The 24,561-nt window shown below is 40.5% G+C and overlaps 1 protein-coding gene across 3 annotated transcripts in view; it reads right to left on the bottom strand.

Moving 5' to 3' along the window:
• Nucleotides 1-406: 406 nt before the first annotated feature.
• Nucleotides 407-24,561, bottom strand: part of SEC14L1 (SEC14 like lipid binding 1) — a 43,465-nt gene continuing 19,310 nt past the window's right edge. For 2 of the 3 annotated variants that reach the window (XM_075770938.1, XM_075770940.1), the window contains 14 exons: nucleotides 18,203-18,352; nucleotides 17,982-18,113; nucleotides 15,822-15,950; nucleotides 15,340-15,574; nucleotides 14,519-14,628; nucleotides 13,568-13,757; nucleotides 10,585-10,673; nucleotides 9,575-9,645; nucleotides 7,816-7,987; nucleotides 7,367-7,501; nucleotides 5,479-5,613; nucleotides 4,767-5,018; nucleotides 3,792-3,970; nucleotides 407-3,222 (listed from right to left, as the gene is read on the bottom strand). In XM_075770938.1, coding sequence (XP_075627053.1) covers nucleotides 3,117-3,222; nucleotides 3,792-3,970; nucleotides 4,767-5,018; nucleotides 5,479-5,613; nucleotides 7,367-7,501; nucleotides 7,816-7,987; nucleotides 9,575-9,645; nucleotides 10,585-10,673; nucleotides 13,568-13,757; nucleotides 14,519-14,628; nucleotides 15,340-15,574; nucleotides 15,822-15,950; nucleotides 17,982-18,113; nucleotides 18,203-18,352 — 2,085 coding nt within the window. In that variant the 3' untranslated portion in view covers nucleotides 407-3,116. Of the gene's footprint in view, nucleotides 3,223-3,791; nucleotides 3,971-4,766; nucleotides 5,019-5,478; nucleotides 5,614-7,366; nucleotides 7,502-7,815; nucleotides 7,988-9,574; nucleotides 9,646-10,584; nucleotides 10,674-13,567; nucleotides 13,758-14,518; nucleotides 14,629-15,339; nucleotides 15,575-15,821; nucleotides 15,951-17,981; nucleotides 18,114-18,202; nucleotides 18,353-18,462; nucleotides 18,506-24,561 lie in introns of all 3 variants that reach the window. The other variant, XM_075770939.1, reaches the window with a different exon arrangement.

The raw sequence follows: 24,561 nt of genomic DNA, 5'->3' as shown, positions 1-24,561 counted from the left end.
TGCTGAGGTTGGAACTCCCTTTCAAACTGTGATAAAGGAGTATAAAGTCATCATATAATCCATAAAAGCAACTGTTTTCTTTTTAGGGCTACCTGAAGACTTTTTCAGCACAGTATTCTGTTCCTTTTGTGTATTTGCAGACTAGTAAAGAAACCTGCGTGCGTGTACTGGGGGGAAAATAGGATTTCGTTATGTGACAGAGGCCGTTTTCCCTAAACCCACATTTCCTCACACCTTGTACCTGCTGGGGTTTGTACTCACCCAGACCGCTTTGCTGGAACTTCTCCACATGGCAGAGCTGAAGCACCTCCTGCACCCCCCATAACAGCTCTGGCAGACTTGGAATTCCTTGGATAAAATAACCTGGAAGCCTTGAATCAGGTAAATGAAATAAAGATGCTGATCCTTTTTTCCAAACAGTTCACATTTATTGATAACGATAAAAAAATCTTTTAAAGACTATCTGTATTTTATTACCAAGAATGAGGTATTATGTATACAAAACATTTACAGAATTTGATATGCAGTTCATGAGTACAGACGGGAAAGTGCAGGAGGACACTGAGAATAGGAAAAAAAGCCAACAGAAGAGTCATTGGCTGAGAGAAGGAAGAGCAGCAGTAATATCACACAAAGAAAGACCAGGGTATGGGAAATTAATTAGTCAGACTGCAGTGATCAAGTCATATTGCCACAGCACTTTGCTTAGAGGAGGATTAACTATTGTTTTTCTGGAATTTTATCTCCCCAAGCTGTCTGTGCTGTCATGTGCTTTGAGCTCTAGAAGATGTGTTAACAGCAGGAAAAACCCTAAGTGCCACTTTTGAGCCAGCTCAAGTGAAAAAACAAAATATGGATCTTCAGACTTGAAAAGTGACTGCAACTCAAAAAGGTCTACAAAGCCAGACACCTCTGGACAGATGTGGAGTGTTGAATGAAGCAGTTTCTTTACAGTTGTCAGCAAAATCGCCATCTGAGAGAGAGAGAGAGAGAGAGAAAGAAAAAAGGGGACCATCTTCAACCCTTACAGCCTGGTAAATAGAAAGTGGCATTTGCAGAGAGCCCCGAGTGTCATTAAGCTAAGCTCACTGTGTTCCTGCTGCACCAGCTCCCTGTGCCTGGGAATGCCAGTCATGTCAAGAATCAAACCACCTCTTCAGCAAGCTGTGTCCCTCCTCAGCAGACAGCTGAGACGAGCAGCCCAAGAGCTGCAGCGCGTGGCTGTCTGCTGGGCAGGCGCTGCGTGGGGAGCTGCTTGACACCGAAGCGGTGGCCTGTCTCACACAACAGCACACTTTTGCAGCCTAAATGCCAGTCTAACCTCCATCTTCAATTCCTAAGTCCAAAAAAGACAAAATTGGCTAGCTTGGTTCAGTTTAAGGAAAGTGGCCCCTCAAATCCTCTAAATCTGTTACTAAAATACTTGTCAGCTGTCCGCCACATTCCACAGCCAGAACTGGCCCGCAGGAGGAGGTGCTCCTAGTTAGAGGTTAGTATAAGCTACCTCGCACAAGCTTTGCATCATAAAAAAGATTTATACTGAGTTCAGAACCAGCTTTCCTCAGGCAGGGCATCCAGTATCTTAAGTGAGTCCTGCTTTGAAAGTGTGAGACCTCCACCAGCTCCTCTGCCACTTACCCACAGCAGGAACAACCCTTCCCAAGACTGAACAGAGCCTGTCCAGCTTTCCAGCAGGGACTGCAGCCAGCGCAGTAGCTCCTTCTGCCTGAATGGCTAGTTTAGCTCTAAGAGGGCAAGGAAAAACCAAGCAGGGTCTAACTATGCAAATCCTGCTGCATTTCAGGCTGAAATCTTCTCTGCTCCACTGCCAGCCTGGTCTGTAGTTGTCTGCTGACAGCCCTTTGCTCGGCACTTGAGTCTGTTGTGCCTTTTGCTGTGTGTGGGAGAGGGCTCAAAGATGAAGAATGCCTGAACGGACTTCAAGAAAAAGAGTTCAAGTAGGATTGCTTGGGCCTGCGTAGAATAGGGACAATATCCAAACTGGCAGTTCACCACTGGCAGTAGCAATAGTGAAAATGGTCGAGAGCAGGCACTGCTAGAGCATCTTCTACTGCATCACTTCCAGTGGAGGTCCCTGTGCTCCCTGTCTACATCAAAGCTTCTGCTGCTCAGAACTAAAGCACGCTATTTTTGACACACACAGGGAAGGATAGGAGGCAAGAGGGATTGAAAAGTGCACAGGAAGGATAAGCCATACCTCCTTCAGACTGATTTAAGAAGCAAGCTTAAGCTCTGCATAAATTCCTGGTAAGAACAGAGTCTCAGTAAAATCAATTCACATGGAGCGTACTAAGGAAGTGGAATGAAGCTTCAGCACAGAGCTGGGAACAAATCCTCAGGCCAATTCTGGATCAGTCCAGCACGACACAGTGAGGGAGAGCCTGCTCTCTGCCTCTCTCTCCGCAGTGCTTCAAGCGCAAATCCAAGGAAAGAATGAATTGCTTTAACCCATCAAGACCCAGAGCTCAAATTCCCCAAAAAATGTGCTCATACAAAAGTTATTAGTGTTTACAGCCTGGCCACAGCTCTGTGGGCATGCTTTGAAAAAAGTGGACTCACAAAGTCAAGTATCCAGCAACTGCTTTTCTTTGTCTCGGACATCACTTAGAGGCAATGGGAGAACAGTTTGCAGCACTGGAAGATCACAGGGGATTTCTTAAGATGGCAAGGAATGTCCTGACAGGAGACTTGCAGTTGATCTCTAATGAACTACAGAGCATTTTTGGTAGGGTTTTTTTTCCTCTTTTTTACTATTTAACATTTACACAGTTAAAAAAAAAATATTCTTAACTGATGCACTGGTTATTTTCCCTTTCAATAAGAGCCCTTGTGTTTAGAGTTAGGATTTGTGCAAGCATGCTTGCAAAAATATTTATGGCTGAGTTAGGAAAAAGGGTTAAAGTTAAGAGACAAGCTGTTGGATCTAACAAGAACCAAAACCACTAAGTTTAAAATTCAAACAGCTACTTTACTATCTATAAAAGGCTTTTGTGGGGTGGGGTTTTTTTTGCTCAATTGCCAGTTGAATATGCTGTATTGCAGTCAGCTGCCACAGGCGAGGGTCCAGCCATCTCATCCATTTGTCTGTTGTGGCACTACCTGGAAATCATGGAGCTGGAATGGGACTGGCTAGAAGAGGTGGTGGCAGCACTGAGCTGGGAGAATCCACTGTGGCTTGATTCAAGACTGGTCATAGATCCCCTGCAATAGAAAATGAAGTGGCCTTAAGCTTCAGAACACACAGAGATTTTGATTTCTGCTATGTACCGATATTGTATTTGCACACTGAATAAAAAGCAATTAACAGTTTTGTGCAGATACACAAAAGCTTTTCTGCCTCACCACATAAGGTAATGAGGACAGTGAACACTTTGCAAAAACAAATGCTGTTCCAAGAGACTGAGAACTAGTTTCAGTCAGGTGTATCACCTGGCAGGCAACCGAACTGACTCAATTCCATTTTGAGTTGCACCCGTTTCTACGTGACAACCTGCCAAGCCCAACAGCTCACACAACGCTTTCCAAGCGGAGCAAAGTGACCAATGATGATGGCAATGAGATAACTAATTAACCCCTTTTATATAATAGTTGCCCCCAGTGCCAGTACTGGTTGAATTTTTTTTTTTTTGTTTGGGTGTTTTTTGAGGCCTAAGAAAACACAAGTCCTCACAATTTACTTGTATTTAAGTGAACTGGACACTGGCTTGATCATCTAAACTATCAGAAAGGCTTGACATTGGCTGACCTTCATGAACCTTGGCCAGACGTACCTGAAATCTTCAGATCCTATTACTTCTGTATAGTACATCACTTTACATTTGTGAGAGGAGACCTGTAGAGATGCTAATACATCATCCACACGAGGCAGGTTGGTTGCAGCACAGGCAGGCATGCTATGAAATTTCCACTGGAGAATATAGAAGCCAGGCCACCTGGTCACATGTGATCCCTGGAAGCAGCCGCAGCAAAAATGGAAAATTAACTTTAACACAAAAAGATTTGTAGGCTTAAAATTTCTTTTCCAAGCTTAGAAGAACTGCCTACATGCCCAGATTTTTTTCCCCAATGCCAATAGTTCAGCTCCTCTGCCAACTGGCAGTGCTAGTGAACTCTCCCCACACAGCATGCTTATAAGAGACAGAATGCCAGCTTATCCTCCTGCTTTTTGACAGTGTGAAGGGGTTAGGATTTAAATATACTGAAAGGACAAAGGTCTTGTTTAAAACAATATCCATTTTTCCATTTATTTTCATTAACAGCTGTCCTTTGAGACTGAAAAGAGCAGTCAAGACTCCTGCCTCACAGAAAGAGAAAGTGCAGTTCAAGAGGTCACTGCCCGTATTTCCAGTTTAACACTTCTAAGTAGCTGACTTAAGGAGCTCCTTTTTCAAAAGCTGTTTGACTAATTTCAAATCAAAAGGAATAGCAGTGGCAGAGTGTGATTGTAAACATGCTGCATGTAATATCAAACTTGGTAATTAAAGGATAGGCTGCAAATGCCATTGAAAAAACACTCCAGGAACCTTGGCCACAGGGACCACCTCCCCACACAGCAGATCCCATGTAAATACTATCCCCATTCCCTGCAGCATGCAGCTAGGAACATAAGCTGAAATGTCGGCCAAAAGCAAGCAGACAGTCCGGAGCTGAATCACCACTCAGTCATCAATAACAATTGTGAATTAGAACATCTAGTTTTGGAGCTAACCTCCATCTGCTCCCACACGAGGATTCGGCAGCCTTACCTGCACACTCTCTCCTTCTTTGCAGATAAGGGGAGACTCCACCATACTGTAATCACGCCCCAACTGCCAGACTTTGTCTATCAACTGGACGTTGTTCCCACCAGGAGATGTAATACTGTGAGCTCCCAGAGAGTCCTTTTTAGGAGGCTGCGGGGCTCTTTTGGAATGAAAGATGTTAAAAACGATGTCACCCTTGCACACGTCAAAATCCCATGTGATCACAGAGGAGGCATCCACAATCTGAATGAGAACCTGAGACAGAAGAGTCCTATTAGACAATAGCAATTTGCTCACTAAAGAAACTCCTACCAGAAAAGATGATAAAGAACAGACCTTTTTGTGCCGGGCTTAGTTTTGACTATTAAAAAGGCATTGTAGATAGAAATTCTCTCCTGATGGAGTGTCTTTATTTTAACACGTGACTTTCAGAAGCTCTCAAGTAGCTTCTGAGAATATTGTTTGTCTTTGCTTAGAAGGACATGGCTTTGAATAGAATGAAAAACAGTGATATTCTCTAAAGGGCAACAAGATGATACCAGGAATGATCACAAACTTCAACTACTAAAGCATCGTTATGCACCAGAACTACAGAAGAACAAGGTGGAAGCATGGCAACTAAATAATCGAGTTCTAAACTATTTTCAGTCCAAGAAATCAGAGTCCAGAGCAGAGGGTTGAGAAGAAAGAAGAGAAGGGTAGGCTGCAACCGTACCTCATGCGGAGATCCTTTGAAGACACTTGCAGACTGGTAGATTGTTTCAGTCCAAAGCTTTATGTCTTCATTTTCCAACTCTTCTGCTGTCCGGTAGAGGGACTTAGGAACCAGCCCACCCTCTGGTACTTCACACTAAAAGCACAAACAGCCATTAAAAAGTATCCCCTCTGGATATCCACACCCTGTCACGCTCTCTGCCTGCTAGCATCAGAAACAAAAACCTCACATTCAGCAAGTACCCTTCAGATATGAACAGAGTTTGAAAGTAATTTTATAGCTTGTACATCATACATATATAAATTTATTTTACAATGATCTGGTTTGGGTGAGCTTGCAGAACTAGACACCAGAGGAACAGATCTTGTATATACACAGCCACCACAGAAAATGACTGTGCAGGTGCTATAGTTATCACTCATACTGCCCTATACTGAAGAAAGATGTGAGCCACTTAAGAAGCCTGAGGAAAGTGGCTATAGCGACTCAGTCTAAAAAAATACAGCTTACAGAGACCTGAAAGAACTGGGGTAGCTAAATTTAAGGACGAAGGATGGTGGGGAGATACAATAAGTTTCCAAACAGGTAAAAGGATATCATAGTCAGGAAGGTAACAGTTTTCAAGTTACAACTGTCTTGACAGCTCAGTACTGAAACCCATTACACAACTTCCCTAAATAAGCTGCTTTTTTTATGAAGTCTCTAATAATGAAGTTATCCAACTACCTGATCATGAATATGTTCCATAGGAGTGTCTGGGGCAGCAGAAGTGTTCGATAACTGAATTACAATAGAGAATTGAAAGGACTTCTTTGAGAAGTCATTTTTGTTCAAATATCCAGAAGTAAAGAGGAACAGAAAGAGACTTTATCATTGTCTGTGACCGGCAGGAAGTATTGTAGCAATCTGCTTTCTGGTAACACTGGCTTTTGATTACTTAAGCAGTGGATTCCGCCAGCTTCTCAAGCTCCAAATCAGATAGCACAAACTCTCTCCCCACTGAAAGGTACTGCTGCAGCAAAAAGCAGCCCACTGGTGATAAACACATGCTCTACTCTGCCATGTCTAACAGTACTTCATTGTAATTTGAGACTGTATTTGAACAGACGTAGATGAATTTTCAAGAATGATGCAGAAATTAATCTAGAAAGTGTATATTGACTTAAAAAGGAAGCCTGAAATTATATTTTAACACAGCTGAGTTCAGAAAAAAAATTTATCATGTTTCACTGTGATGGAGGCTCCAGAAAACGCCTGAGTCGCACTCCTACACCTCAGTCACACCAGTGAGCCTGTGTTGTCAAAACCATTACAGAGAAAACAAACCTTACAGCATGCCTGAGATGTTAAAATTACAAATTCAATGGACACCCACAGTCTAGGCAGAAAACAGCTATTAAGGCACACGACAAGGGCCTGAGAAATTGCAGTAAAACAATTTTTTTGTTTGTTGTGGTCAACGTGCACATCACACTAGGAGACCTGGCTGGCTGTTAAGCCCTGCTAGCAGATGTGCCACATACTTCCTTGGGCTCCCTATGGTATCAGTTCTTTCAGGTGACTCAGACTCTTCCGATCAGCTGATGGTGACAGCTCTTGCTCAGTGCTCTGCTACCACATCTGCTTGAACTTGACAGTTAACACAGGCTATGGCTTTTAACCATGCCTGGCTACTTTGATAAGTTATTTGATATTCATGGTAAAGAAGTATTGTATTTCTCTTTTTAGAGTGGATCCAGAAGAAAACACTAAGCCTGGAATCCTACATCGTAGGATTCCAAACTACACTAGCAATCATTCTGCACTTCTAGGCTTCTTTGTTTGGAGGAGTAGGGGAATAAAAAAACCCTACAAATAAGTTGCTATATGCACTAGTTTATATTCATACCATGCACTCTCCACCAAGAAAATCAGGGATAATTTCTTTATCGATGTAATCCAGCAGTCCCCCAGGACCCTGGTAGTCATTTCCAGCATAAATAAGGAATTTCTTTCTAGTGTTGTCATCAATGAACGGACTAACCTACAAAGAAAAACAGAATAGATCAGGCTCCCACATTTTTCCTCGAGTCTATTTCGAAGAAATCAGTTTGATCGCATTAAGCATTACCATCCTTGTTACACTAAGTTCACACTATAAAGAAGCTAAATTAACCAACTATGTAAGCAATTTCTTAGGTAGTGGTTTTTTAATCCATTCCAGGAATCCTGTAAAAGAGATGTTTCCAAATGGTAACATTTCCTGCTTATAAAGCCTGATCTTTAAAGTGCTTTCACAGACTACAAGTATTTAGCAGCACACTGAGAGCTGAGGAATACCTTGAATTACAAACATACCAGTGTCCAAAGAACTGGGAATACTCGAGGTGCTCGTAGGATAAGAAGACGACCCAAAGTCTCGGGGTAATTAGCTTCGACCACCTCAATAATTCTTAGCAATGCTTTGACACCAGGTCTCCATAAATGACGCATGTTCAAGCCTTCTAGGTCTACTAGACAGGTCCAAGAGCTGGATTTGAGAAAGACAAAAAAGAAAAAGAAAAATCTCAATGGCATCAAAATTCTCCTTGTGCAAGTGTGCAATGTCCTAAAATGTGTGGACCCCACGGCATGCTTTGATTTCTTCTATTTTACCTCCTTGCTTTGGGCTACCTGTAGACACTGGAATTTAAGATCCTTAGAAATGTCTTAGAGTGGGCCAAGCACAGTTACAGAGTACGTGCAACGATTGCTTTGCACATCGCATGCATCCTCCCACAGACACTTCAGACTCTGGGTGAAGGTTAATATGAAGCCAAAAAAGATCCTGTCAACAGCCAGCTCTAATGTTAAACCACCGCTTTTACTGGGAAATCAATTAAGTGGCCACACTGCTGCTACGAAGCAATGTAACATTCATGGTGTGGACTTCCTACTAATACAGTCCAGTAACAGTGCCATTATACATCCAAGCTAATTCTGCTGTCAGCTCTCAGGGAGGGAAGCTTTTTCTGTAGGAAGAGATATGTTCTTAATAATGAATACTGAGCTTCAGCACATGCTGTAGTTACTTTCCAAGTTCAGGTCTCGCCCTGGGCATGAATTCAAGATTTACAGCTGTGCTGAACCAGCTAGCATCCATGAAATTATGCATAAGGCTTCTATGAAACAGCAAACACTTCTTTGTTTCACTTTAAATGTTTAACATGTAGTCCTTTAGGATTACTTCTACAAATGCAGATCCAGTAGGTAGCACAATTTCATAGTTACACACAGGAGACCTATCTCTTGGATTTGACCTCCCACTGAAAGCTAGGACAGCAAGTTCCTTAACAGGGAAAAGATAAGCAGAGATACCATGCATCCCTGAACCCTTACAGATTAAGGGAAGGAGTCAGAAATTGAAAAGAGTCCAAGAAACACTATTTCTTTTCAGGGCCAGTTCTGCATTCATTCCACACCCTTAAATCCATTTTGCAGTTAACACTTTCATAAGCGATCCCTATAAAGACAGGATAGCAAACCATTGTTGGCTAAACTTTACACGAAGTCACTAGACCCCAGGTTTCACAGGAGCCTTGTGACCTGACCTCAGGAGTTGAGTAACCACATATAATAAATGGAGAATGCAAACAAGAGCTGAGTGTAACAAGCCTTGGTATGGACTATGGATGAACAAGCGGCATGAAAACAGTACCTGAAACAACTGGACAGGTTATCCATGCTATTATCATGGCCTGATTTTTTTGGCAGCCTGTATCAACATCTGTCTATAACATCTCCCAGAAACAGAGATGGGAGTTGGGTTGCATTGCTTTGCAGACATCAACATTGAGTCGAAGCAGAACATCCCCCATGTAGAAACATTACGAGCACGACACCAAGACCACCGGAGCAGGTGCTGTGCTCTCCTCAGGCTTGACCATGCAGACTGACTCTAGCAGTAATTGCGGCAGGTCTCAGTTAACCATAACTGTGCTCAAGAAACATGGAGCCTACCCTTCACTTGTTTCCTTTAATAAATTGAGCTCAGCAGCATCACATTGCCTCGTGCTCCCCCACGCACACTGTGAAAACAGGTAATTCCCAAAAAGCAGATCCACTTCTTGTATTTTACCTTATTGGCCTGCCAAATACTTTCGTGTTCTCCTCACATCGCCTCAGTCCTTCTTCGTTTATAGAAAGAACCTGTACGAGACATGTCATTTAGAGAAGACAGTCTAAAACTCAGTATATGGGATAAAGAAAAAAAGTTTGTATCTGAAGGCTAATTAAAACTACAAGTCAAACTAGCATAAGCTTTCTTCCAAAGAATGAACTAGAAATCACTACGTTTACCTCATTGGTTGATCTCATAAAAAAATAAATATGCCTCTCCATAAAAGCAGTAAAATGTAAACAAGATCCTCTGGAAAACTGAGACCCAGGAGTGATACAGACAAGAAGTCTTCCTACACTTCTGCCTCTTTAAGCACTAATTTCCTATTTACTCAAAAATTCAAGCCCCTTTTTAAGTCATAGAAAGTAACCTTGAAACAGAACTAGGACAAACAAAATTCAGTATGTGCCTGAAAATGCCACTGAAAGAGGAAAAAGTAAAATCCAGCCCCTGCTTCTCGTGGTTACTATGGCTATAACTGTCATTACTAGGAATCAAAAAAATGGAATTCTGCCAGCTTTCTGCTTGGAAACTGAGCAGCTCCACAATAACACAGTCTGAGTGATGCCTTTAGAGAAGGCAAAATTACAGGCAAGTACTTTTTCTTTAAAAATAATTTTTTCTTGTCCTTGGAATACAGGCTTGACAAGATCTGAGCATGGCATTTTCTCTTCTGTAAAAATGCAGAGACTTAAGTTTGAAGCACTGCACAAACTGCAGCAGAATCTGTGAAAATGCTAACCAATAACTATAGGAGCTGCCAAGAACTACGCCTTTCCGCCATCAGTTTGCAGTTGGAAAGAATGCAGAAGATCAGCTACCAGGAGCTTTCAGATGTATTCAAACCAAAAACAGACGGCCAGAGAGTACATCAAAATATCCAATGTGATGAACGTTCTGGCAGAGGAGGAAATTTCTAAATGAAAATATCACATTGTTAGCAACTTGCTGGCTCCAAAAATACTTACGTATCGAAGCAAGGCCTCTTCCCCAAGAGCTCGCACTAAGCCTTTGGTATCCATCTGTCCCAACCTCAGCACGTACAGCGGGCGACCATCTGAAAAATGAGAACAAATATATCCCTTATTTTTACAGCGATAGACAATTTGAGTGAGCTAGTTTTATGCTAAAAATTCAAATGGAAACAAACCACAGTCAGTTCAAACTGTGGTACAGCTAGAAGAGGGAAAACTTGGAGCAGGTGGCAATATAAACTTTACCCTGTCCAACACCACCAAAAGATTGTCTGTAATGAACTGCATAGTTCTCCTATCTGCAAGGAAAGTTCAAAGGACTTCCAGTGAGTACACTGGTATGCACAAGATCTTTGCATACACAATTAAAGACACAGGACTATAATTAACTTCCAGGACAGCTAAGATAAACTAATGGACTAGTTTTTCCTGTAACTGAAGAGTTGTGATGAAGGCTGTAAGCTTTCTATCATAGATGATGCAATACTGCTCTGGATCAGTGACAGCAACCTTTTTGGAAAAGTGGCTACGCTGAGTTCTGCAATTAATGAAACAAAGCGTTAACCCAGAGACTGGCTTTCTGCAGCATTTGCTGGAGTCACACCTTTCAGCTATGTCATTACATATTATGCGGAACTGGCACACAGCCTCCCTTATGCAGGTTAAGCCTGGGGAGAACAGACTCTGTTCCAGAGATCAGCTTCGGATGGACCCTCTGCATGCAAAGCCTTGCCATTTCATAGTCATCTTCCTGCAGACTGAGGCATCCTGATACTGTCCAGGATACAAAGGCATTAATTAAGCTTAACAACTGCAGAGAATCAAAGCTTGCATTTTTGGCTCTTCGTAATAGGACCTAGTTGTCTGAAACAGCTTCCATCTTCCTCCCAATGCTGTGATGTGTTTTTTAAGCTTTGCTCCATCTATTCTGGTACACAAGCTAAATAATTACCCACTTATAAAGCTGAATACACTAGGACACAAAATTGAGAAGGGAAGAGCTTTCTACATAAAAATATCCCTGAAGTCCTGTTGTCTGTTTACACTTTCCAACAACTGCAAGAAGAGGTATCAAATTATCATTAAGTCCTTTGGGACACACAGAAAGAAACTGCCAAGATAGGCTATTAAAAAAACCCCAAAACCCAGACAAACCCAAAACCCCACACCACAACTGCAGAGTCAAGGCAAGTTCTTCACTTAGTGAAGACACTACCCCCATGAAATTTCACACTATTTTGTATTTTATCAGGTGGTCTAAAAGAAAATGTTATTTTAACATCAGCACACAGTTATCTTGGAATGTACTGTTTAACTTTTGAAACACTAAACAAAAAGTGCTATTAAACTCATAGCAGGTCTCCCTCCCTCACAGATGCACACGCATCCAAAACCAGACTAATAGTTTACACGTGAAGGAAAGTCTCAACTGTGCTGTATTATCACTATTAGAGCTTTCTGATTTAAAAACATTTGACTGAAGCATTCCTGTCAAAATAAAAACCACTCAGATGTATAGAAAACTGTGCTAATTACAAGCAAAATAACTCTTATTCTTTTGTGCTAATAGCTCATTTAGACAACGCACTTCATAATCACTGCTGCCTTTAGTGCTAAAAGCTATGCAGAATTCAGCTAGCTTAAGTTTGGCACATTTAGCACATGTAGGAGGAAAGGAGCAATACTAGAAGAGAGGGTTTAAAAAAAGAACCTGGCACTAAAGTTTTAAATTATAGAGAATTGCTCAGTTTTGAAATTCTGTTTCCATTATTGACAAACCCATGCTTTACTTGTGGGCGTGCTGCAAAAGAGACCAAAGGAACTGGAGGGGAAGGGAGTGAGGCATGATGTTCACCACAGAACTGAAGAATTTCTCAGAAAAACATTAAACCACACTTTGATGCATTCTGTACCTTTCTACTCACTGGCAGGACCCAGGTACATGCTATGAGAAAGGAAGTCTTTGCAAAGTAAGGACAAGGAACTGACAGAAAGGGAGAACTTATTCACAGGTTTTTTTCCCCCTACGATCTTTACAAGCATATTCTCATTTTCCATTTTCTCAGTTTGAGATCCACCAAACTCAAAGCAGCAGGGGAGAGCCACTCAAGCTCTTCAGCTCTACAGTGATTAAACTTCTGCTGTGTCCTCCCTGTCTCCTGGCCACTACTGCTGACAGCTTCCTGTCCTGCTTCACATGCTTCTTCTAACAGGAAGAGTTAGCACAAACAATGGTGCCTAGTGAGGAAAAAAATAAATCAGAACACAGATCGCTCACAGTAAGAGATCATTTCCTTATCTAAAGGATCCAGCTTGCCTCAAGCAACAAATTCCAAAACATTTAATTTCTGGGTATGTATTAGCAACAAGATCAGTGCGCGATAAAGCAAGCGGAGGGATAGGAGAGCGTGTCAGACAAAGTCGTCCATGTTTTAAGGATCTGACCATGGCTCACCATACAAAGGGAATTCAGCCAAAGCTTCTTCCCTTCTTAAATAAACCTACTCTATTTGATGTTTTTGCAACATCCCACTTCTCATTATTAAGCTGATTGTAATGCCAAATAAGTATTCATTTATGCCATCAGCAGACTTATACAACATCAGAAATAAGTTGATTAGAAAGATACACTTATTTACAAACATCTTTTAATCGCTGAAAGAGAATACTCAGCATTTGCATAACACCCTTCTAAGCATCTCGGAGCACTACAGAAGTGCAATTAATAACTTTAAGCTACTAGCGAAGCAGAGCTCTTTAGAGACTTAAATATGTCACTATTAGTCAAAAAGATTAGGACCTAGAAGTCTGCCTCCACCAACTAAGGAGCTGGCAACATCAATTTAAATGCATTTAGCACATAACTGAGAAGGTCTAACCATCTTTCCAGTCACCTCTAGTTAGCAGAAGGACAGCTATCACCTTTAATTCAGAACATAAAAAAAAGGCTGTTCAGTATCCACCTTATAGAGCATACCTTTGTCATGGTGATGCCAGCCTCCTGCATAGTAATCTTGGAGTACTTGAGGAGGGTTCCAGGTGTCTAGAATATAGTCTACCTGGTGCTGCTTACGCCACGTCAGAGACTGGCAAAGGATCTCTCTTGCTTTATCAATGTTGAAGTCCCGGGCACGCAGGAACCTTAAAATGTGCTCATCCTTTGGGATCTATTAAAAAAACAGACTCAATTTTGTAGGCAAGGTTTGAAACAAGAACAAAAGAACAGAACGGAAACAACAGAAGCTGAAAAATGTGCAGCCCTGCACCAATGCAAGAGAATGGTATGTAACACTGGAACTTAACTCAAGCAAATCAGTCTTTGTTTGCAACAAAAACATGAGCCCTGTCAGGTACCACAGCTACCTTCGTATGTGGGATATAAAAGTTTCATGAACTCTCATGTAATTGTTTACATCTGTATGACCATACTAAGTCAGTCCAATTGAAATAAATCTAGAGACAAAACACAGACTGTATTTCCTTGCTAACTAGAAGGAAGCTGAGACATACATGCAAATCACAAGCCACTGGAAAACCCCGAGCCTAGCTATCAAGATTTAACTGGCCACATCACTTCCCTTTCAGTACTGCCCTTCAGTAGATTTGAGAATACGATGTTTGGCCAAAACAAACAAATATGAAAATAAGGTTATTCTAGAACAGGGCAGACTTCTAAAACTGATGTTATTCCCCTGTGCTGGTTTATTGACATTCTGAGAGGCAGTCACGCTAATCATTGAAGCACGTCAGCTGGACAGTCACAGTGAACTTTATTGCCACTGTACAGACTTAATTTATGTACTCTGATCACATAGGGCCATTTAACAGGAACAATTAGCCACAGGAGGTGTGGCCTGATGTTTCATCAGGTTCACTTTGCATATCACACATTCTGAGACAGAGCCACAAGAGACCAACAGTAACTTACTTTGCCCTTGTGTGTTTCCTGGAGCCACTGTCTCAGTCGAATGAGGCAGCTCTCCTGCATTGGCGTCAAGTCACCCAGATACCGCTTGATGTAGTCTGCATCTAGCTTGTCTAAAAGGAGACATACATGTGATTAGAGTAGTCTTGAACTGACCTAGTCAAAGAAGCAAATTATCCTATATGTTGATATCTGAGGCAGAGAAGCAGCTGCTCTGTGTTCTGGGCAGTCAGAATTGAATAAAGTTTCTCTGAATCAATGAAAAGATGAGCAAGGCAACATAGACGGTCATTGTAATGGTAAACCAAGATGATTAATTCTCCTTCTGCAACTAAGAAAGGAGTAAAAACAGACATTTGTAAAAGCATTTTGCCAGTATATTCAGATTTGTCAATCCACAGTACCATAGGGCTTGCTGCTTCTGGAAATACTTTTGAAGCTTTGATTTTCCCAAATCCCCTTATTAACAGGGGAAGGAAGATACAACAGAAGACACTGTCCAGAGAAGCTTCAGCCCTTTCCTCCTCTATAGTTATACCCATCCCTGAATTTCAGGGCAAGAAGTAGGCTATCCATTTTCAACCTAACGAACAGCAAAGTGAAGAGTTTTTCTACTCACATCTGATCATTTACTAAAAAGATCAGCTTGTAACAGCTATCCAAGCTATCCCACATGTTACTGCTTAGCAAGCCTGCACTTTAACACTGTACGTGACCAAACAAAGAGCCAATGTGAAGATTTTCAGCTGCCCAGGAGAAGCAGCACAGTGCTGAGAGCCTCTACAGCACAAAGAATCCCACTAAAACAAGTCAGACCACCATACCATCAGGCGTTCCTGCTGTGGGCTCCGAGGGGCTGCTTGAGGTGTTGAGGATCTCCTTATTGTTCAAGCCCTCCTTTGTGGCAGAGTCTGGTATATTAATAGCGGGTGAAACTGGTCGTCTTGTGTGGGATGTGCTGCTCTCCAATTTACATGCAACAGGAGGAGTCCAACGAGGAACAAAAGTTATTCCTTCTTCCTCCAGCTGCTTCAGGTAGTATTCTATTATTTCTTTTCCCTTCAAGAAGGAAGACTTACTTCAGCTACTAAAAACACATTTAGACACAGAAAGGATTGGGCTGAAAACCCATTAAGCAACCAGACCTCTCTAAACATTCCACTTAAAAATACAGACCTACACATTAGCCCCAGGCTAATGAGTAAACAGTCCAGCTTTTGGAGCAGAGCAGCCTGTTACTTAGCAGCAGCTGCATTGTCTTTTGGTAACTTAGAGCCAGGCACCTCCTTCACGACTGCAAGCTCACCTTTTTAATATTGCTGGTGTACTGCTTCATGGCAATTTTTTCCACTGTGCTTTCAAAACCAAAAAAAGATTTTATATCCAGACTTGCTGACTGTTCAAAACAGGTCCAGTCTTCATTCTCAGGATGAACCTATTAGTTAAAAGGAGGTCAAACAGTTTAGCTACCCATTCAGTATTTTTTTCCTCACAATGCTTGGAATAACTGTTTCTTGTTTTACAGGTTCATATAGTCAAAAACATTCAAGTGGAATTTGTAGTCTGTCGCTTCATTTGCAAAACATGGTTTGGAAAAGGTAACACTAAAGGACAAAAAGCTGAGAAGCCCTCCTATAGTCTCATGGCTAGCACAGCTTTCTTAACAAGAAAAGAGAGCTTAGAGAAATACCAGTGCACCAGCCAAGAGCCAAAGGACTAGCACATTAATACAATTAACACTATCTCATTCTAGATATGGGCAGCGACCATAGTGTATCTGTGGAACAGGGTCAAATACTTCAGTGAACTTGCTGCTGCAAGTTAGACAGAAACCAAGGCTAGCCAGCTTGAAGACTGCAGCAAGTACTGTGTGAGCATTTCCAAGCACTGCAGTCTAGACATGTTTGCAACACACATACTGCAATAGATCGCTGCCTTGTTGACCTACAAAGTACCTTAGAATTTTGTAGACTGGAAACTATTTGACTTTGTTCACCTAGGATAATGCTACCGAAAGAAGTGTAAGCTTCTCAGTTGGTTGACAGCTGAATAAGCTGTCTTAGAGCACTCCCAACTTCTTAGCTTATATCCTAGTTTGCTGAGAGATGATCCTGAAACAGAGACTAGTCTGAAGGAAAGCTGTTTTCTAAACTTTCTTCAGCTAAAAAGACTTTTCTAAGTGAATTTCCAGGCTGGGCTCTGAATTCATAGTTATACAAACACCACCAAAGGCTGGATTTCTGAGCATTCAATTGTCCTGATGCCTTAAGGTTCCCTTCCCTCTCACAACATGCTAAAATTGACTGGGAACAGCATCAACACTTTATAATGGGACAGCTACAAAAAAATAACATTTCATTTGCTGCTTCTGCATTAGGGAATGGGGGTACAAGAATAACTTGTACAGCCTAAATAAGTACAAATCATAACAACACCACCACATAAAATCTTTCTGTCCTTTCTTAAATTCAATTATAAAGTAACTTTAATAGGAAAGAACTTTTAGAAACAATTTATTCTTGAATTAATATTCTGGTTTTGTATTTACCTACAAATGTCTTGATTGAATAGAGCAAGGGCAAGGAGAAGTGTTTGTTTTGTACATATTTACCACATGCACTTTTCTGTATAGCATTTCCCTCTGTTTAAACAGAGCTTTCACAGAAGAATTGCAAGTGGAAAAGTATTTCTAAATGTGCCTTGGAAATAATTGCACAAATAACAACTTTTTAAAACCCTCAGATAAGAGTGTCAAGTGGGTTTGACATCCAGTGACCTTTTCATCATGGTTCTGTACACAACAGAAAGTGTTATGAACTGCCCATAAAGAACGCTACAGTAAAAATAAGTCTGTTACATTTGCTAGCTTTGATTTAACCTTTAATATCTATTTGAAGTTTTACTGCTATACATGTCTGCTGGATGAGCCTATGAGTATTGGCTAAGCCATTCAGAAAAAAAAGTGACCAGAGCATAGCAGTAGGCATGCCACCAGATTCCTTTGTATCAGAAAACGTCTGCACTGAAGACCAAGAACAGCCATGACAGAAAGAATTAGGTTAAAACAGAACTGACTTGATGAACATTTGTCTGAGCTGAGCAGAAGGCAAATAAGCTATGCTGAACTTTCCTTTAACAGTTCTGTCAGGGTATCATCAGCCTCCCCAAGCCCCACACTGCTATTACAGACCACAGATTTGCCTAAACAGAGCTGTCAAACACAGCAAATTATGCTGTGTTCTATTCTCTGAGAAGATGCTCAAGCAAGAGGGTGCCAAACTCGTTTCAGTGCTTCAAGCAAGTGTGTTACATTTAACACCACCAACAATTATCACTCATGGTGGTGTGCTGGTTATTTTTTCTTGCAAGACAAAAGCGAAGAACAACCCAACTTCTGTTTATGAGTCCTGAAATCCAAACACTGACTTAAGTCCATCTGTAGCACCACCACGAGCCTGTTACTCACTGTGTAACAGCAGTGTTCGTTAATAATGACTCTATTAGAGAAGGTTTCATTGTAGGCTTCTATATGCAAAGTTCTTTCTCGTCTGTTCAAAGAATTCTTCTGGACAAAGTAGACATAATCCACTCCTGCAATCTAAGGGAGATGACATAGATTCTGTTAAGATACAATATTCATGTGAAAGGATATCCAAAAGTATAAACAGGCACTTCAAACCTAATCACCTTTTTCAACAGCCGTGGTGCATCTATATCCAGCTTACAGCGCCGTTCAATCACATGGATAGCTTCATCCTCACTCTTGTATTCATTTACAGTGTCACTGGCTACAAACATAGGGATCAGAGGACATGTAGGAAACCTTCTTTCATATGCCTGTAAAGATGGAAAGAGAAGAAAACTATCATCACAATTAATTCCTGAGGGTGTGCACAGGGTTCCTTCGGTGACATCACCAGCATTTGGAGGCACAATGCCCTTCATACCTTTTGTAAAAGGGATTGAGTCTTCCTGGAGGCCACATTATACCTGAAAAAAGTCACAATGCATTCCAAACAATCCATTTATTAATACATTCCTAATATAGCCCTTTCCAGGTAAAACAATTTTTAAAACAACACACAAACCCACTCCATTGCTCCCCTCCCTCCAAAAAGGAAATTGTTCATTATGTACAATGACAATCCCCTTGTCAGCAGTAACAGGAAAACAAGACCCTCTAGTTCTAAAATACCACAAGACAAAACAATTATGTGTTGGATTAAAAAACCCCACATGCTAATTATCGGTGTTTCACCAAGCTGTCTAGAGGGTTTTCCATACAGCTCCCAAAGGTCTAATAAAAACATTTTAAAGTCTGTTTCTTAAGCTAATAGAGCTCTCAAGCTCCCTATGCACACAGTATTCACAATGATTTCACTGCACAATTTATCAGCTTACAATTTTGTCCAACAACATGCAGTAAGTCTTTCCAATGCAATGAGGCCACTTCATACTTCTGAAAATTTAAACTTTGCAATAATGCAGAGCTAGCAATAGCTTTGATTCTGGTTAAAGAATATTGTCACCTAAATAAGTTCATCTCAAATACTTGACGCACAGAGAAGATGGTATGCAGACACACTCGGAAAGGGTACTTAAGAATCTGGGATCAGTAAAACAGGTAAGAGAAAAATGGGAGTTTTAGTAAACTCCCATTTAGTTTTTTCCCCCATTAGTAAACTTGTTGAGTTTTAGTTTTAGAATCACAGGGGCTAGAGAATATAACCCAACTGTTATATTTTTTCCTTTTCTTTCGTAGTCACTAGTGTACCTCCACTTCTCTTTGGCTTTTTCCCCTCATGTGGTAGCAGTAAAGTAACTAATTCTTTAGCTTTCTTTCCACATTCTGAATTCTTTAATTTTTGCTGTTATCAGAACCTAGCTGGCTTTGATGAACACGTAGAATTTGCAAGGTGCCCTAGTGCAGAAGAAAACTTCAGTAACATAGACAAAGTAAATCTGAGAGCAGAGCATGAAACAAGTCTTTAAAAGAGCTAAAATATCCACTCAGTCCTTTTAAATAATTTTAACTGCTCTGAGTATAGCTGGGTCACAGCACAGGAACAGCACCAACAGGGAGAGGGTATTGAAGAAAATCAGCAGCAGCTGCAGAAAGTATGCAATGGTGGCACTGGAAGAGAAAAGGTCTCTTAATTCCCCCTTTATGAGAATAAAAATACTTAGTTTGAACACAGTGTTACTATGGTGACAGTGGTGCAATGCACTAAAACAGTGTCAGCTTTTTTCCCCCCTTGTGAATGTTTTTAAACCATTTTTGCAGCATGATTGTCCTCAGTTCATAAAGCTCCTCTGTAACATACCAGAAGTACCACCAGTGAGTGGGTACACATGCTCCTTTTTTCAAACTTTTCATCTGTGCACAGCTGGTTTTGTTTAAATTAAGAATAGAAATAATTTCTGCGTTCAGAGATGTGTGCACAATAGAAGTGACAGAGCATTACTGTTGTAACACAATAGCAAGCAGTGGGGAAAAACCTTTCACAGCTTCAAGAAAAAGGGAGGATGGGTCCTATTAGTATGGTACAAGTAGCTTATTTCTTTTATGAGGCTCTTGTTCTGGACAGAAGGCTGGACATTTTACAGTTACAATATCTCAGCCCTTTCACTGAATAAGTCTCAGCATTCTTTCCAAATTAACCCCTATTTTAACTATAGGGACTGTACTTAAATGTTTTCCTAAGTCAAAAGGAGAAAAGGTTTCCAGAAGCAGCAGAATTGAGCAGTACTTCTGGGTTTAAGATTGCTTCATTTAATACTTTTATTTTGAGGACCTTATGTTATAACAAATATTTTAGAGACTGGAGAGAAGGGGAAGTAGATATCTAACATTTTTCTCACTACCTTAAAAGTATTTTTTACTTTTGGATCACAATGAATTTTCCCCATCTGAGTAGCCTCCTCTATGCCATATTATTTCTCATATTAGTCCTCAAAATGCTTCCCATTTGCCCAGTGAACACTTGCAAATTACAGCATTACCTGTTCAGAAGTGCTTATTGAACTGCGAGCAAAAAAAACACCCAAGAATTTGTTGTTCTGAATGGGAAGACTGAATTGAATGTGTTCAATTTGGAAGAGAACAAAATAATTATCTGCCAAAAGTTGGCAAGCTTAATGCTTACAGCAACAAAGCACTTGAAGGTTTCAAAGAGATTAACAGCAACACAGGATTCTTCCTCCCTAAAGAACATGCACACAGAGCACTGAAAACTGTTCACAGCCAATTTTATTGGGCTTTTAAATTAGGCTGGTTTTATTTCTTTATGTACCATTGCCAGTATGTTCTTGTAATGCATCATTTCTCAGCACAGCCTTGTTTGAAAAAAGAAGTGATTATTGTAAACCGTAGCCACATCAAAATAGTCAATCTGATTTAAGCATAACTCTCTCTTCCACATGTGCAAACGGTTCTCTCTCACCCTGCAGAGCCCATTAAAGACTACAGGACACAGAGATCTTGCTTCACCGTGGACCAACACAGCCCCAGAAGAAAACCTGTAATTTGTGGTACAACACAGTAAGAGACATGAGCCAAAGCAGCACATGCATCACCAAGACTGGAGCTATTAAAAGAGCATAAGATTAAAGAAAGATCAAACACTACTTTTTCTTTTCTAATAATCGAATTGAATGGATTTTGCTGTGTTATTGAGGTGTTTTGAACCAGAAATTGTCTCAAGTCCAGCTTTGCAGACCAGAAAGAACTGAACTGTATTATCCAATATTCCTTTAGCAGTCCGATAAAGCAGAGTATGTAACAAAATGCTACACATTTTCCCTGTACGATAGGTCTTTTTACAAATAAAATCATTAGATATTACACACTTCTGTCAGGATTTCAGTTTTACTGTATAGATACAATCACAAAAGACAATTAGTTCCTCAAAAGCAGAGCAGCTGCAGTAATCCTGATGGACTCAATGCAAGATTGAAATGCTGTTGCTGTAGGACTAAATGCATCTAAGAAGGATACTGCAAGGATGTTAATTTTACCATTTTCTTCTGTCACAGTTAAAAAAATACGGCATGTGGAGATTCTGGTATGTAACATATAAAAAAATGCAGGCGTGCTCATCCTCAAAGCCTCTACAATTGGCACCGGGCTTGACATGAAAGGTTGCAACGCCTCTTTGGCTGCGAGACATCTGTGTACACACCTTTCAAAAAAAATTATTTTAAGCCTGCAATTCTTTTGTTCCCTAATAATGTATTTTTATAATTTCCCACCAGCCTCTGGAACATTTGTGTACTCCAATATATTAGAAGCTGGCATTGTGCATCAAGAAAAACACAGTATGGTGAAGCAGCTTGAACTTCAAATTTAATGGGCTCATTATATAAACCCTTAACTTTCTTAATGCATGTTAACAGTAAGAACACTGACAAGAGTAATTTCAAACAAAATAGCACTGTATTAAAGTGTCTTTTCTAACTGCTTCCCTTAGCAACTCATGTTCAGAATAGTCAAAATAAAAGGATTTATTTTACTTTTATCTTTGCTAGTATTTCAGCTGTCTAAAGACGTGAAAGCAATTCAAAAGTGAGAGTATTTTAAACTCAGTGCAGTCATTTTTCATACCCAAGGGAATTATACTTGCTGCTGCCCTTAGATTTTGGAATTCTAATATCAGCAATAAGGGGATCCTTTCAAAATATCACCTTTAGAACAGCATTTAGGTATGACCCCAACCCAGTTCTCAGGAGGACCAAAGACTCTGTTCTGGCTTTTTGCTTCTCAAACCATGCCTAGGCTAATAAAATACCTTGATAATAGGTATGTGCTCAGTCCTCGGTAGAGAAAGTCAGTCATTTATGCAAATAAGTTACTCAGCTTCTCTGGCCAGATTACTATATTCCCAGTCTCCTGCCTTAAAGGATAGGGATTGTTCAATATTTCCATTAGATGATTCAAAACTAATTTCTATGCTTACAAGAATTAAAAAGATCTGATAAAACTTGCAAGCAATCTTACACTGTGGTGTTATTCTTATTTTAGCTAAATCCTCCGAATAGAACTTCTGACCTGCCAAAATAATTAGGAATTTTAGTTCCATTCAGAAAATTAAGCATAGAGTGCTTTCTTAATAGCTTATTTGCATGAAACAAGCTGTGAAGATGGGGGGGGGGTATGTTTTCTGTTCAAAAATCACTAGAACAGCAACCTTCTAAGAGTGGCACAACATTCTCCAAGGACACCTCAAGAGATTCATCCTGCAATCGAACCTAGTCTGCTGCATTTTGTGTGTACCACGGAAACTTTAATTTCTGTTTGCAATACCTGACCATGTTTGGGTACTAATCTGCAGGTGCATACAACATTCACCATGCTTTCCTATCCATTTGAATATGTGGAATTTCAGAATTATTCCTGAACGTACAAGAAACAAGAAGCAACAACACTCAAGCAGGATGCTGCCCTAATTTGACAGGCTGCATCTTTCCCGCAGCATGTTCATTCCTGCGTACCACTGTATCCCCTTCCTCCCGCTGCATTAGAGCACTGTAGATCAATAGGAAAAACAGTGACTCATGGGAGGCCAACCCAAGAGGTTTCAAATTCTTGGCAGCTGCATTTGGAAAGAAATAATACTGGATTAACTCTCAAATCAGCAAATACCTTCTCACCCCCCATATACTGCTGTTCATAGGCTCTTTACAATACCTACATATGTTTAAAAATCATTATACTTCTACAAAGAAGGGTGTATTCTCAATGCCAGTGTATCTTATGGATGTTAGTTCATGTGTTAGTAACCAGATCAAGGGCGTGTATGTGGAAGAAAGCAGATGAGTAAAGAGGATATACCTCAAAAAGCTCTGGAAATAGTTTTTTGGTAAGGTAGCATTCCCAGGTGCCAGGAAAGGGGAAGTGAACTGGACTGCAGCTTGGGAAACAAAAAAACATCTTTAATATACAGGTAGTCAGCTTTTTGGAAAGGAACATTTCTGTGAAGCCAGTTCTGGAAGGATGAGCGGTCCTCTAAAAGAATACCTTCACTGCTACAAACCAAACCCTGCCACCATGCAAGCACCACAGCTAAACTTTGCTTTTTTTGCAGTGAACTTCCCCCATCAGTATGGCTCTCCACAGCAGCCCTTGTTCAAAGTAGGCTTAAGTGGTTTTTTGTTTTTCTTCCACTGTGTTTTCACTTCATTAAGTGTTCTCCTTTACAAAGAGAGGTTATTTTCTTATTGCTGGGAAACAAAAGCTGCTTGGCAGTAACTCAGTAGTAAGAACTCTCTCTCTCTGGAAAAGACAAAGAAGGGTTTAGTTACACAAGACTACAAATGAGGCTTATGGATACTACACATAGCCCACCCAGCATAAGACGCAGATTCAGACCTATGAACGAATGGCTGTATATCATCTGAAACACAAACATCTTCTATATGCACATTTCTGGTCCTTGACAACTATGAAGTAGTTTAACCAACCTTATTTTTCACTTCTCTGTAAAGCTTGGCCCAGTCTATACCATCAAGATATTGCATAGTCAGATTTTCAAAGTATTGGAATGATGACCCACTGCACAACTGGTATTTGTAAAAGCGGGTATTAGATGCAAGATGACCTTCCCTACTACTTTTCTTAACACAGTAGAAAACACTATGACTTTATTTTAAAAGGGAAAAAATGAGAGCTTAAGCTTTCCATTGCAATTTCTACTTAAAAAAGTGTTTAAAAAATAAAATTTGAACTAGAACACAATATGCTCCTTCAAAGCTTTTCCAGCAAGATACACCAATGGTTAACCTGCTGGCTATCACAGCAAGATCAACAAAAGAAATGTTTGCGTAACGACTTATCACTCAACTGGATTTAAGTGATGAGAAAATACATCAGAAAATACCTTGTGTGGAAGCCCTTTGTCGAATTAAAAATTATAATCCTTCAGCTGAATGAGAGCTACTTCAAAGATTTTAAAAATCAAGACAAATTAAGCAGGCAGCGAGTGTCCATTAAAAGGAAGGCTCTGTGTTCCATCTTGTTTTGTTAAAAAAGAAACCAAATCCCAATGCCC

The sequence above is a fragment of the Balearica regulorum genome, chromosome 18, assembly GCF_011004875.1.
Source record: "Balearica regulorum gibbericeps isolate bBalReg1 chromosome 18, bBalReg1.pri, whole genome shotgun sequence".
In the NCBI taxonomy this organism is placed as follows: domain Eukaryota; kingdom Metazoa; phylum Chordata; class Aves; order Gruiformes; family Gruidae; genus Balearica; species Balearica regulorum.
The sequence above is the reverse complement of the archived record's forward strand: the minus strand, read 5'-3'. Positions and strand labels throughout refer to the sequence as shown.